General features: G+C 40.7%; 1 protein-coding gene across 3 annotated transcripts in view; it reads right to left on the minus strand.

Moving 5' to 3' along the window:
* Window positions 1–16,061, minus strand: part of TLL1 (tolloid like 1) — a 148,215-nt gene that overhangs the window by 52,712 nt on the left and 79,442 nt on the right. For all 3 annotated transcript variants that reach the window (XM_056561152.1, XM_056561143.1, XM_056561162.1), the window contains one exon: window positions 12,254–12,364. In XM_056561152.1, coding sequence (XP_056417127.1) covers window positions 12,254–12,364 — 111 coding nt within the window. The remainder of the gene's footprint in view (window positions 1–12,253; window positions 12,365–16,061) is intronic.

A 16,061-nucleotide genomic window follows, 5' to 3' on the forward strand; every position in this document is an offset into this window, starting at 1 on the left:
AATTTTCGGAAAAAAATGTGGTTTGTTGCAAATTTATTCGTAGCGAATCGCTATTAAAAACGGCTTGCCGTAACACACATAGGGAGTGTGCTGTGTTAGTGAAATAATACTGTTATTCAGTAGGACATGCAGGTTAGACGCTATTAGAATCACTGTCACAGAGTGGCACAATGACAGAGCCTGGAGGTGGCACCAGTAGGAGGAGACAACATAGTGGTTGAATGACTCAGCCTGGAGGTGGCAAAAGCCTGACAAGACCATAGGGCTTCACAATTGGAGATTAAAGATATATTTAACACTAAAATTGAAGATTTCAAATAGATGAACCTAAAAAGTTTAATTTAATGTGCCAGCAGCATGAGGAGACCACATGGTGCACAGTGACACAGCCTGGAGGTGGCAGCAGCTTAAGGAGACCATAATCTGGCAGAATGACACAGCTTGGAGTTGGCGGCAGCATGAGGAGACCATATAGTGGCTGAATGACACAGCCTGGAGGTGGCAACAGCCTGACGAAACCATAGGGCCTCACAATTGAAAAGATGAAAGATATTTTTTAACAATTAAATTGAAGATTTCAAATAAATGAACCTAAAAATGTTTATTTAATGTGCCATCAACATGAGTAAACCACATGGTGGCACAGTGACACAGCCTGGAGGTTGTAGCAGCATGAGGAGACTATATAGTGGCTGAATGACACAGCCTGGAGTTGGCGGAAGCAAGAGGAAACCATACGGCGGCTGAATGAGACAGCCTGGATGTGGCATGAGGAGAACATATGGCGGCAGAATGAGACAGCCTCAAGGTGGCATCAGCATGAGGAGAACATATGGTGGCAGTTTGAGACAGCCTGGAGCTGGCATCAGCGTGAAGAGAACATATGGTGGCAGAATGAGACAGCCTGGAACTGGCATCAGCAGCATCAGGAGTCCTGAAAGTGACCTGGTGACAGAGTGGGGCGGTGGGTGGCAATACCACTACCTGGTGATGAAGGTGGGTGAAAAAAGGAGAACTTTGTATCAGATGTGTGGCATCAGGCGGGTGGCAGGATCAGAATAGTAGCTGAGGCAGGTAGGCAGAAGAAAACAAACAGTCTCTTTTGCAAAAGTGTTGCACAAGAAAGTATTGAGGATATGCATTACATAAAACTTAACTTTTAATAATATGCTTAGGATAGAATATATGGACCCAAAACTTTTAAGTTTTATTTAACAAAAGGAAAGGTGTGCAAAAAACACCATGTGCCACCTACACCACCAAGTATTGATGTGATGCAAAGACCTCTAAAAAGTGGAAGGGAACAACATTTGGTACATTGTAACCTGTGGAGGTAAAAACTTCCCTTGTAAATACCCTACTCTCGCCCTATTAATTCCCTTCTTGGCAAGTGTAACTCGCCCTAAAAAGGCTGGCCCCACACAGGAAACTCTCCCTATTTCCACCTTAAAACTCTGGGAAATGGCAGTGTTTGTAGGTGGAAATAGGGAGAGGTTCCTGCGTGGGGCCGCCCTTTTTAGGGCGAGTAACACTTTTATAGAATGGAATTAATAATGCGAAAGTAGGGCCTTACAGGGGAAGTTTTTACCCCCACCAGTTACAATGGAACATACGTTGTTCCCTTCCACATTTTAGAGGTCTTTGCATCACATCAATACTTGGTGGTGTAGGTGGCACATGGTGTTTTTATGCACACCTTTCCTTTTCTTAGATATAAAAAAATTGTGGTCCATATATTTTATCCTAAGAAAAGTTAAGTTTTAGCTAATGAATATCTTAAATCCTTATTTGTGGTCTGATTTTCTGTAACTGGTGGTGACTGGGGAGCAGCACCTTAAATATGTTTTGCCCTATCCATATTTGTGAAGTGTTGGTGTGGCACCATGGTCAATCTACTCTGATGCATAAGGTATTGGTGGGTGGAAATCCTGGCTGATCCATGCCTGATTCATCTTCACAAAGGTCAGTCTCTCCAAATTTTTCGATACTATGGCCCCCGCTGCACTAAACACCAGCTCTGATGCCACACTACTGGCCGGGCAGGACAGATTTTCCGTGGAGGCGGAAGCGGGGTGACCTGTCCAAGTTGCCGTTGTGGCTGTGAAGGAACCACATTTAAAGGACATGTATTGTCTCGGACCGTAGTTACAGCTCCACATGACGGCGCTGCCGTGCACTTTGGTACACACAGACAGGCACAAGGACTGGACCATGTTCTGTACCACAAAACTGTGCAGGGCTGCCATTTTTGCAAAGAAATGATGGCTTGGGACTCTCCACCTCGGCTTTGCACAAGCCATCATAGATGCCCTAGATTGTGGACTGCACTAAATGGAGTTTAATGAAGCGATTTGTGCGATCGAATCCCGACGATATTCGGATTCGCTGCGAAGCAAATTTTTCCTGAAATTCGTAACGAATTTGGATTCGTCACATTCGATTTGCTCATCCCTAATCACTAATGCTGCGTATTTCTAGAAGAAGCAAAGTATTGCATGGGTAAACTGGATGATTGTTACCCCTTAAAATGGAAGGCACATAGCGGCATCTTTTAAAATAAACCAAGATTTTGTCCTCATCTTTCAAAAACAGTGCCACACCTGCCCTCTGGTTGTTTAAGACATTGCAATGGAACATAACATATTGTTTCTGCTAATAAATAAAATAAATAAATAAAAAGTTCCTAAACTCTTATAATCCTTACACTGTGGAATGTACCTAATCTAGCACTACAAGAGTGAATGAATCAAAAACCTCCACTTTATCATAAATACTGCATAATATTCGATGCATTTGGAAAGTCTTTGTAAAAAAAAAAAAAAAAAAAAAAGACTTTCCGAATGCATCGAATATTATGCAGTATTTAGGATAAAGTGGAGGTCTTTGATTCATTCACTCTTGTAGTGCTAGATTAGGTACATTCCATAGTGTAAGGATTATAAAAGTTTAGGAACTTTTTTTTTTTTTTTTTTACCCACATTGTCATGTTGAGGCTTTATGCTAAAATAAACCAAAAATGTTACATGGACATAGCATTAGGCTTAGGAGGATGAGCTATTCTAATAAATTCTTAATTGTTTCCCTATCATCAGACAATGTACCAAGTAAATGTTGTAATAAATTCCCTAATATACAAGCATTGATTCAGCAAAGGAGAAATATCTATGACCTTTTTTTAGAATTACAGCATATTATTTGTTATATAATATTCACCTAATAATATACACCTTTGAGAAAGGCTTATATTATTGACCTTCATGAAAGCAATTAGACCTGGAGATCAATGAGGAGTCTACGTGTCATCCTCCTATCTAGAGGAAGATATCATTAGTTCTTGCAGAAAAAAAAAACTAAATTACTAAAGTTGTAGCTGTTATACAAGTATAAGTTACCATATATGAAGAAGGTATCATTATATTCTAAATAATGGGTTCGTCTACTAAAATAAAAACGTATCATCAAAAAAATTCTTGCATTAAAGCAGCATTCAGGCAGGTGAAAGTGTCAATGCAGAAATGTATGCATTTTAATGTATTTATTTCCTGCCAAAATTTTATTTTATTTTATTTTTATTTTTTTAAGATTAGTACTTTTTTCACCTCTAGGGCCCCATGCAATGTTGCCTGCAAATTTATGAAGCCGTGATCAATTTCATGGTTATGTCTTACAACAGCACACAAAATTATAAGGGATCGACCGATATTAGAGGCCGATATTCACCATTTTGGACATTATGATTATCGGCCGATATTCACCATTTTGGACATTATGGGTATCGGCAATTACCTTGCCGATATGCCGATAATGTCCCACCCCGCCCTGCCTCCCCGGCCAGAGACCGCCGCTGCCCCATTGCCTCCCTCTTCCCCGGTTTTATAATTACCTATTCCCGGATCCGTGCTACATCTGGCTCCTGCGCCTTCTGCGCGGCTGGGTGGGTGGATGGTGGTGTGGTCTAAATAGCGGATAACTTGGCCGATAACTTATACCGGAATATAGGTATATCGGCCCTAAAAATGTTTTATCGGTCAATCCCTAAAGAGTATCAGTATGGAAAGCATCCAAATATTGCGACATGTACATGGACATATGCAGAAATTTTACCTAACAAAAACTGTGCGGTTTACATTTTTTTTTTTTTTTTTTTTTTTTTTTTTTTTTATATCTTCTGCTAGTTTCTGCTTTGCAGTTAAAAACAGTTTCAGTGTAATTTCTAAGTCTTTGTTGTGTCTCTAATTGAACAAACAAAAGCCAATATACACTATACTTTAGGGAGTATCACAAACCTGCAAACTGTTTATGGAGTCACTAAACCTGTTAATAAATATGGACAGCTTGGATAGAGAGAAAAAATCTTTACTTCAGAGGTTCCTTCTATACAATACAATAAATATGCTTAGCTACCTTGTCCATAAACACAAAATGCTTCCTTTACTGGAAATGGTTAGAGAAAAGGGACAACAAATCCAATTAAAAATGCTACATAAAAATATGGGCTTCCCTCATGTCCTGTATTGGCTGTGGCTCTGATAATGATAAAGCCCGGCAGGACCAGGCTTTATCAATACAGCGCAGATCACACAGATCAATGTGGTTCTATGGAACCACATTATTCTGTATGAAAATTCTAATGATTCCTCCTAAAAGTCCCCTTAGGGGACTAAAAGTGCAAAAAAAAAAAAAAAAGTTTAAAACACACACACACACACACACACACACACACATTAACCCCTGCCTTATTAAAAGTTCAAATCACCCCCCTTTTCCAAAATTCCATATAAAAAATATATAAACATAATAAAAATAAACATATGTGGTATTGCCGTGTGCGTAAATGTCCAAACTATACAAATATATGGTTAATTAAACCGCACGGTTAATGGCGTACACATAAAAAAATGCCAAAGTCTAAAACTGCATTTTTTGGTCACTTTGTATACCCTATAAAAAAAAGCATAAAAAGTGATCAAAAACTCTGATCATGGTATCAATAAAAACTTCAGATCACAGCGCAAAAAAATGAGCCTTCATACCACCGTGTATACCGAAAAATAAAAAAAAGTTATAGGGGTCAGAAGAGGACAATTAGATTAATGTGGTGAAATTGCTATCACGCTCCCTCCCGTAGGCTTGCATTGAGGGGCGGAGCGTGATGTTACACGGGGGCGGAGGCGTGATGTCACACGTCGCCGGCACTGCGGTCGACCGTAATCAGACCCAGAGCGAACACGCTCCGGGGACTGATTACAAACGGGGTGCCACGTGCAGGATCACGGGCGTCCCCAGCTGCGGGACTCCCGCGATCAGGCATCTTATCCCCTATCCTTTGGATAGGGGATAAGATGTGTAAGCACCAGAGTACCCCTTTAAGGGATTGATGACAGAGCCCATTTAAAGGATTCCAATAAACAATAAAGGCGAGTTACACAAACTTTATTTTAATTATTATTTATTTTCAAATTAAAAAGGGAACATTTCACTAGTTTTATGTTGCATGAAGAAAAGTTGCAACGTAGTTCATGATCAAAGCAGTTTGACAGATATTTCAATATTTGCCTATAAGGAAAGATCTGTCAATTGTGGCTGGAAGACTGCCCAGATGACTCTAAGCCCCTTTCCCATCCTTAGACACATCTCTGATTTATTCTGAATGGCTGAGCTGTTTCAGAGTAGTCAGTTTGGGCATCATGAAAACAGTGAGAGGTTTCCTTAAACACCACTGCAGTTTTGTTGAAGTTTATTAAGCCAAAGTAACAGAATATAAATGTAAAGTATTAGAAATATAAAAGAGAGGACACACTTCTTCCTGCTGGATTCGCTTCTGGCTTTGGCTGAAAAAAAGTCACCAAAAGATTCTGGCCCAGATTTACTATGGCTGTTTCACCAGAACTTTGCCTCCAAATGTGTCAGAACTGAGACACATTTATCTTGTATAGTGCACCAAAAAATGAACAGTAAAGTGAACTTTACCCAACAAAGAGTGCACAACTTATCAGAAAAGGGGCATTAAGTGTGCAGAAAGGGGCATGACTTAAAATGTGATGCTATGTGCCAAAAATGCACCCACATTTTGTCAGGCTATTTTTGTTTGTTTACGTGCAAATCCATGCTTGTTTACGTGCATTGCCATTACCTTTTTGGAGGCTAATTGCATATTTTTATTTCAGGAGGCCTTTTTAAAAACTAAAGGGGTACTCCAGTGAAAAACATTTTTTTTTAAAGGAGTTGTCCAGGAATCGAAAAAATTATCTATTTTCTTTCAAAGACCGCTCCCTGTCTGTCTCCATTTTGGGTGAGATTTTAAAACTTGGCTCCATTCACTTCAATGGAACTAAGCTGCAGAACAGGGAGCGGTCTTTGAAAGAAATTATTTCTGTTTTTCGATTCCTGGATAACCCCTTTAAATCAACTGGTGTCAGAACGTTAAACAGATTTGTATATAAAACTTCTATTTAAAAATATTAACCCTTTCAGTACTTAGCTGCTGTATGCTCCAGAGGAACTTCTTTTCTTTTTAAATGTCTTTTCTGTCTGATCACATTGCTCTCTGCTGACACCTCTGTCTTTCTAAGGAACTGTCAAGAGCAGAATAGGTTTGCTATTGGGATTTGCTCCTACTCTGGACAGTTCCTGGGACAGAGAAGTGTCAGCAGAGAGCACTGTGTCAGACAGAAAATAAATTAAAAAAGAAAAGAACTTCCTCTGTAGTATACAGCAGCTGATAAGTACTGGAAGGATTAATATTTTTTAAATATACAAACCTGTTTAATGTTCTGGCACCAGTTGATTTAAAAAAAAAAAATTTTTCACCGGAGTACCCCTTTAAAGAAGCAATCTGATTGGTTGCTATGGGTAACTAGTCAATTTTCCATCTGCACAGGTTTTGATAAATCTTTACCATTGTTTGTGAAACTGCCCTAATGATGCCACATGCTTCCCCTGCCACAATCCTGCTCTTTTATGCTGCCAAGCTTATAGAACTATGTAGAATATCCCATATGTTTCTATATGTGTGAATACTGCATGTATGAATAAACATTGAAAAGGTAGGAAATTGTACATAAAATTCATTTTAACCCATTAACTACAATGGACGTAAATGTACATCATGGTGCAGTGGCACTTAACGCACCATGACGTATATTTACGCTCCACCATGACTGCAAGCACCAGGGACCCGCCGGTAATGGCAGACATCCGCAATCGTGCAGATGTCCACCATTAACCCCTCAGATGCCGTGATCAATACAGATCCGATCATCCATAATGGCGGACGCAGGTCCCCTCACCTGCCTCTGTCAGTCTCCTGGGGTCTTCTGCTTTGGTATACTCGATCGAGCAGACCAGAGCAGAAAATCGCCGATAATACTGATCAGTACTATGCACTATGCATAGCACTGAACAGTATTAGCAATCAAATGATTGCTATAAATAGTCCCCTATGGGGACTATTAAAGTGTTAAAAAAAACAAAAAAAAACATTTTGAAAAATCCACTCCCCCAATAAAAATTGTAAATCATCAGTTTTTCCCATTTTACCCCCCAAAAAAGCGTAAAAAAAAATGAATAAACATATTTGGTATTGTCGCGTGTGTAAAAGTCTGAACTATCAAAATATATTGTTAATCATCCCCTAAGGTTTTCTTTTCAATTTTCCCACATAAAGAATATGTTTTGGGTTGCGTCATATATTTTATGGTAAAATTAGTGATGTCATTGCAAAGTAAAATTGGTGGGTCTGTGTAAAGAAAAATGTAAGAGTTATGATTTTGAGAAGGCGAGGAGGAAAAAACGAAAATGCAAAAATAAAATGGGCCTGGTCTTTAAGGGGTTAAGCACCATCCACCACTGACCTGCCCTCAGTAGCTTCTCGGCACACTATGTATCATTACTTAATTAGTTTTTTCTTAAATCTAGATTAGGGTGAAATTGTTTCTTTACACGCAAAAAATATTTTTCTAAATAAATAAAAGCTGTTGATTTGAAAAATGGTTTCAAAATTTCTGCGATGTTACTCATGAGCGAAGGATACATTTTTCTACCGTGACATAACTGGGAGAACTACTACATGTTCCAGAAATATGCAAATAATGTACAAGTCTAATAATTATCATCAGTATGTTAAGAATGAGAACATTATTGATTTTTAAAACAAAGCCAGGAAAAATTAAGCACAACATCTATGTATCACTATCAGATTTTTTTTCTGTTCCTACTATTAATTCCAATACTTCCCAGCCAGGGCATGAAGGAAGAAAAATGTGGGATGTCTAACATAATTCACATTACTCAGTCTGTTAGCAGTACAAAATAGCTGGCATTTTTGAGAATGTGTAGTATGCCTGGTAGGTGTTTACTTTACATACATGCTAAAATAATATTTCAGATGTGTTATTTTTGTTAACAAATTTCAAACTATTTCTAAATTGCAGAATATTCTGGAAGTTTTTGCCAATTTTAGCAAAGCAATCTGTTTAGTACTTTTTAACCATGAATTATGTTCAATAAATAATAGCACAAACTGAAAATATATATAGATAGATATAGAAGATAGAAGCAGCACATCCAGATAGAAAACACTTGAGTCGGTGCACGCAGGTATAGGATCATGGCGAGACAATCCAGACTTATATACTTCGGATTAATGCAGCACCCCAAAGGAAGTCCAATCAAAGTTTGGTTTATTCCATAGTGTAAGAGAGTAAAAGAGTACTTAGTGTACCTATCAATAAAGGAAAACTGGTGTGCAATATAATATAGATAATAGAGATCGTGGGGGATCCGACAGCTGGGGTCCCCCGCGATATCATGTGCAGGGCCACGGCAGTAAGCAGGAAGTGCCGTGTCATCCCCAGCAGAAAGCCTCAGCAGACACGCCCTTATGGGATGCATGGAGGGGGAGTGTCGGCCGCCGCGTCATACGGGGACAGAATGCCCCCTTTCAGCATACTGCAGCGGCCCCATACAGGAGATTGCGAGGGTCCCAGCGGTTGGACCCCCGCGATCTATAACTTACCCCCTATCCTTCAGATAGGGGATAAGTTATATTGCACTACAGTTCTACTTTAATAAATAAACATTTGACATTATACAGAGACATGTCAAAATGTTTGATCGTCCACGACCTCAGGGTCTACAGTCAGGGTATCTGACAGGAGGGTGATCCACACTAACCTGAATATACAGGTATATGGTTGACCCTTTTCTAATCCTGGCTAATTACTGGCCAAACATCGGTGCAGCAGTTCCGGAGATTTACATCTTGCTAATATGATATTTCCTTGTTTTGCGCAATGGAGGCAGGCGGCTGCAGCATATGCAACAATTTCTCCTACCCGCTCTGGCCAATATAACTGCACCATATTGCTGTAAGATTGGATTTTGGAGAGTATGTTTTTCTGAAATGGTTTTTGGCGGGCATGTCGCATTTAGGAAGCCCCTATGGTGCCAGAACAGCAAAAAAAAAAAAAAAACGACATGGCATACTATTTTGGAAACTAAACCCCTCAAGGAACGTAACAAGGGTGTCCAGTGAGCCTTAACACGCCACAGGTGTTTGAGGACTTTTTTGTTGAAGTCGGATGTGTAAATGAATTTTTTTTTTCACTAAAATGCTGGTTTTCCCCCAAATTTTACATTTTTGCAAGGGGTTATAGGAGAAAATGCCACCCAAAATTTGTAACCCCACCTCTCCTGAGTATGGAAATACCCCATGTATGGACGTCAAGTGCACTGCTGGTGCACTACAATGCTTAGAAGAGGTCACATTTGGCTTTTGGAAAGCAAATTTTGCTGAAATGGTTTTGGGGGGGCATATCACATTTAGGAAGCCCCAATGGTGCCAGAACAGCAAATAAAAACACATGGCATACTATTTTGGAAACTACACCCCTCAGGGAACGTAACAAGGGGTACAATGAGCCTTAACACCCCACAGGTGTTTAACACATTTCCACTAAAGTTGGATAGGAAAATGAAAAATTTGATTTTTTTCACAAAAATGCTGAAATTACCCCATATTTTTCATTTTCACAAGGGGTAATTGGAGAAAAAGCCTCCCAAAATGCGTAACCCCATTTCTTCTGAGTATGGAAATACCCCATATGTGGATGTAAAGTGCTCTACGGGCGAACTACAATGCTCAGAAGAGAAGAAGCACAATTGCGTTTACAAAACCCCCCGTGGTGCCAGAACAGTGGACCCCCCCCCCCCCCCCACATGTGACCCTATTTTGGAAACTACACCCCTCACAGAATTTAATAAGGGGTGCAGTGAACATTTACACCCCACTGGGGTTTGACAGATCTTTGCAACAGTGGGCTGTGCAAATGAAAAATAAATTTTTTCATTTTCACGGACCACTGACCCAAAAATCTGTCAGACACCTGTGGGGTGTAAATGCTCACTGTACCCCTAATTACATTACATGAGGGGTGTAGTTTCCAAAATGGGTTCATATGTGGGGGGTCCAATGTTCTGACACTATGGGGGCTTTGTAAACACAAGTGGCCTTCAATTTCGGACACATTCTCTCTCCAAAATCCCAATGACATTCCTTCTCTGTACATTCACATGGGGGAGGGGGGGCAAACCTCCAGCTGTTGCAAAACTACAACTCCCAGCATGTACAGTCTCTTAGTGCAACAGGCACACTGGTTGCGAAACAATGAGTTAGGTAACAAACTCAGTTTCACAACCAATGTGTCTCCAGCTGTTGCAAAACTGCAACAATCAGCATGCATTGACAGTCGAAGGGCATGCTTAGAGTTGTAGTTTTGCAACAGCTGGAGGCACACTGCTACGACTCCCAGCATGCCCTTTCATAATCTGTGCATGTTGGGAGTTGTAGATATGCAACAGATGAATGCACACTTTTTCATAGAAAAAATTTGCCTTCAGCTGTTGTAAAACTACAACTCCCAGCATGCACAGACTACCAAAGGGCATTCTGGGAGTTGAAGTTGGAACTCCAGCTGTTGCAAAACTACAACTCCTAGCATGCCCTTTGGCTTTGCATGCTGCGGGTTGTTGCCAAGCAACAGTAGGAGGTGAACAGGCCTCATCTCCTGCTGTATCCTGCCGCCGGGACCGCGCCACTGTATCCTGCCACCGGGACCGATCCTGCTGCTCCTGGTGCCGCCACCGATCCTGAGGGGACCCCCACCGGACAAGGGAGAGGTAGGAGAACCCCGCCGGTGCCGATCTCTGCTCCGATCAGCGTCCCGATCACCGTCCAGCAGATCAGTGATTGGTCGGTCGTTCCGACCGATCAATCACATGATCGTGAGGCGGCACCCGTGCCACCTCACTCCTGCTGGGTATGGGTGAATGGGGCTGTCTCGGACAGCCCCATTCACCCTTTTTTTCCGGGTCACCAGAGACCAGATTGACCCGGAATAGCGGAAAATCGCCGGTCTGAATTGACCGGCGATTTGCCGCGATCGCTGACATGGGGCGGTCTCAGGACCCCCCTGGGTCATATGCCGGGATGGCTGCTGATAGATATCAGCAGTCATCCCGTTCCGATCACCGTGTCCGGAGACGCGGTGATCCAGGAAAGCTGCGCTGTTAATGTACGGCGCTGTGCGCTAAGTACTTCTTAGCTGCGCCGTACATTTATGGCACTCATCCTTAAGGGGTTAATAGCTGTTTGTAGAATTATGTGTACGATAATAAGCAAAGTCAAAGTGCTATTCACATTATACAGTATAAAGCACTACAGTAATATGGACAAAAATAAAAAATAAAATCTTCAGATGCACAAAAACATTTATAAACTATGAAGTCACAGTTTAGTAACTTTGATTGAGGAAACGTCTGCACATAGACATAAGTCATATACTCAATGGGGGAGATTTATCAAAACCTGTCTAGAGGAAAAGTTGCTGAGTTGCCCATAGCAACCAATCAGATAGCTTCTTTAATTTTGCACAGGCCCTTTTGAAAATGAAAGAAGCGCGCTGATTGGTTGCTATGGGCAACTTTTCCTCTGGACAGGTTTTGATAAATCGCCCCCATTATGTAACTGGTGCTCAGCACTGAACCTAATCAGCCAATCGTCTGCTACCAATGACATCTCACAGTGCTACATAAATTAACTCTTAAAAACCTTAAAAAATACCCTTGAATAACTCATCATCTGTACATGTAGCAAAACAAGTAGAACTCATGAGATCGTTTATCTCTGACTCCAACAGAGGAACAAGTCTGATTTAATAACCCAAACAACACTAAAATCTATGAGGTATCTTACCTGTGGTGTGTCCTAAGTGTTCAATTGAATGCTGAGTGAGGTCAATTGTTCTGTCTATTTTAAACATTTTTAAATCTTCTTCATCTAAGGCAATGTCTCCCCAAAAGACTTCTAAAGAAAGAAAAAAAACATTTTGTCAGAACTGGTAGGACATTTCAGTGTTTAAACAGAAGCTTTTATTGCATTTAGAACTTAAGACTTATGACCATAAACTGCCAGTCATATCATATGTAGAGATGTATCCATTCGTAAATATGTAACAGACACATTCTTGGAATTCCTAGACAATGTTCGCATGGTTGAAAAACAAATTAAAAGTTCACAAAGAATAAATACATTTTTGAAGTGGACTTATCAGCAGTTAAACAGGGGCGTCCAAAAGCCCATTGCTTTTCATTGGGATTCTGGGCATACCTTTATTAGGCTGGGTTCACATCACGTTTTTGCCATACTGTTTTCAATCCGTTTTTCTAAAGAAAACCGTATGGCAAAAAACGGATGGAACAGTATCGGAAAAAGTAAACCGTATGCGTTTTTAAACTGTATACTGTTTTTAAAAGTGCATACAGTTCCGTCCGTTTATATTTTTTATTACCCATACGTTTTTGAAAATGTTGTCCATTTTTAATGGGAGGGGTCTTGGGTGGGGACTTTAGGATGCAAATGCGCATGTGCAAAGTAAAAACTGTGTACGGTTTCCCGTAAGAACCGTATACATGTGCGTTTCCCATTGATGTACATGTTAAAAAAAAAGTATGCGGTTGCAGTACGGTTTTTAAACTGAAGTCAAAACCGTGGTTGACCACGTTTTTGTCTCTGGTTTAAAAACCGTACTGCAACCACATACTTTTTTTTTTTTAACGTGGAAGTCAATGGGAAATGCAAATGTATACGGTTCCATACGGGAAACCGTATACGTTTTTTACTTTGCACATGCGCATTTGCATCCTAAAGTCCACACCCAAGACCCCTCCCATTAAAATTGACAACATTTTCAAAAACGTATGGGTTTTTTAAAAATAAAAATGTACGGAACTGTATGCACTTTTAAAAACAGTATACAGTTTAAAAACGCATATGGTTTGCTTTTTCCGATACTGTTCCATCCGTTTTTTTGCCATACGGTTTTCTTTAGAAAAACGGATTGAAAACAGTATGGCAAAAACGTGATGTGAACCCAGCCTTACAGCCGTTGTCCTTTTCAGCTCTCATATATACAGGGTTGGCCATTTATATGGATACAACTTAATAAAATGGGAATGGTTGGCGATATTAACTTCCTGTTTGTGGCACATTAGTATATGAGAGGGGGGGGACTTTTCAAGATGGGTGGTGACCATGGCGGCCATTTTGAATCCAACTTTGGTTTTTTCAATAGGAAGAGGGTCATGTGACACATCAAACTTATTGGGAATTTCACAAGAAAAACAATGATGTGCTTGGTTTTAACATAACGTTATTCTTTCATGAGTTATTTACAAGTTTCTGACCACTTATAAAATGTGTTCAATGTGCTGCCCATTGTGTTGGATTGTCAATGCAACCCTCTTCTCCCACTCTTCACACACTGATAGCAACACCGCAGGAGAAGTGCTAGCACAGGCTTCCAGTATCCGTAGTTTCAGGTGCTGCATATCTCGTATCTTCACAGCATAGACAATTGCCTTCAGATGACCCGAAAGATAAAAGTCTAAGGGGGTCAGATAGGGAGACCTTGGGGGCCATTCAACTGGCCCACAAAGACCTATCCCCTTTCCAGGAAACTGTTCATCTAGGAATGCTCGGACCTGACACCCATAATGTGGTGGTGCACCATCTTGCCTGAAAAACTCAGGGAACGTGCCAGCTTCAGTGCATAAAGAGGGAAACACATCATCATGTAGCAATTTCGCATATCCAGTGGCCTTGAGGTTTCCATTGATGAAGAATGACCCCACTATCTTTGTACCCTTTATACCACACCATACCATCATTTTTTGTCTTCCAACAGTCTTGGAGGGATCTATCCAATGTGGGTTGCATTGACAATCCAACACAATGGGCAGCACATTGAACACATTTTATAAGTGGTCAGAAACTTGTAAATAACTCATGAAATAATAAGGTTACTTTAAAACCAAGCACATCGTTGTTTTTCTTGTGGAATTCCCAATAAGTTTGATGTGTCACATGACCCTCTTCCTATTTAAAAGACAAAAGTTGGATTCAAAATGGCCGACTTCAAAATGGCCACCATGGTCACCACCCATCTTGAAAAGTCCCCCCCCTCTCATATACTAATGTGCCACAAACAGTAAGTTAATATTGCCAACCATTCCCATTTTATTAAGGTATATCCATATAAATGGCCCACCCTGTATTATCCTTTTTGACAATATGTAAATGAGGCTCAAAAGTCCAATGTGGGATTCTCTTGCACAGTAAAAGGTCTTGGAAGTCCAACCCATGTACTTGTTTTCAAGATCTCTATACCCATTAGCATCCGCCTATTCCATTTGACTTGACAGTCACTAGTTTAAAAAAGGACGTAGGCTGAATATACCTGGGCTTTTATCATGCTAGGGAACCCCCTCTGGGCTTTGGAGCTCCATTTACAAAATGCTCATATCTTGGCAATGGAAAGGACTATGTAGATAAAAAAAAAGGTATGGCAGCAATTATGACAAATAGCCATAGGATTATTTACACCCATTCATTCCTACCGACAGGTCTGCTTTAAAGGGGTACTCTGTCCCTGGACATCCTTTGGATAGGGGATAAGATGTCTGTTCATGGGGGTACAGCCACTGGGACCCCCTGCGATCTCTGGGCCGGCACCCCACCCCAGTGTGACACCACACCGCCTCCATTCAGGTCTATGGGCATGGCTTGATGTAAAGAACAATTCTACATGGCAAATTTAGATCAAAAAGGTCTCATTTAGATATATTAGAAGCAAAGAAAAAAATTGGACGTCTAAACCCGTTAACGGGTTTAAACGTCCGATTTTTTTCTTTGCTTCTAATTTACCTTTCTGCACCGCGACCTGGAGGTCATGGTGAAGGACGCCCAGGCTGCCGCCCGTACCTTTGGACTACAGAACCCAGCGAGTCTACAGGCAAACTGAGGTGTTGTGCCCTGAGCACAACGCTACACGGTAAGGTACAACTACACGTGCACACGTTACCCCACCTAATAATTCTCCGCTAGGAGCGCATCTCGCTTTTTATATATCTCCTTCTCATTTATATATATTCTCACATGTATTTGATTACATAGGAAAAAAATAAACTTCCCAATCTTTGCATGAAGGATTACTTTCATTAACACATATGTAAAAAAGTTGAGATTGTTTGGGGTCTCAGTGCGGAGACTCTCTTTGAACGCTAGTCCTATCAATGTGAAGCACTTTACTCCCGGCCTCGGCATGCCAGACAACTGATCACAGGACACAGGCTCCATAGACTCCATGGACATAGACTATAGCTCATAAGTCAGGTTGGGAAGTGAAGCATGCTGCCTTGCGATTCACTCAACCTTAACTAATAATCAGAGGAAGTCTCAGGACAGAGACCCTGACCAATCTTAACTATTGACATGTCTATAAAAACAAAAACAGATCCATCAGACCCCATTACATCAGAAGGGTTATATCTGTCATATGACTCATCCAGCAGTGTTATTCTATTATGAACAAAAACTGCAATAAAAGAATAAGTATAGCATTATTTGGCCATCCAAAGGCAAGGAGATGGAATGCCACCTTATATGTGTTGTCCTGGTGCCTTTGCAGACCATGATCATGACTAAGCCATTGTAGAAGACAAAA

This window comes from Hyla sarda, chromosome 1 (genome assembly GCF_029499605.1).
Source record: "Hyla sarda isolate aHylSar1 chromosome 1, aHylSar1.hap1, whole genome shotgun sequence".
NCBI lineage: Eukaryota > Metazoa > Chordata > Amphibia > Anura > Hylidae > Hyla > Hyla sarda.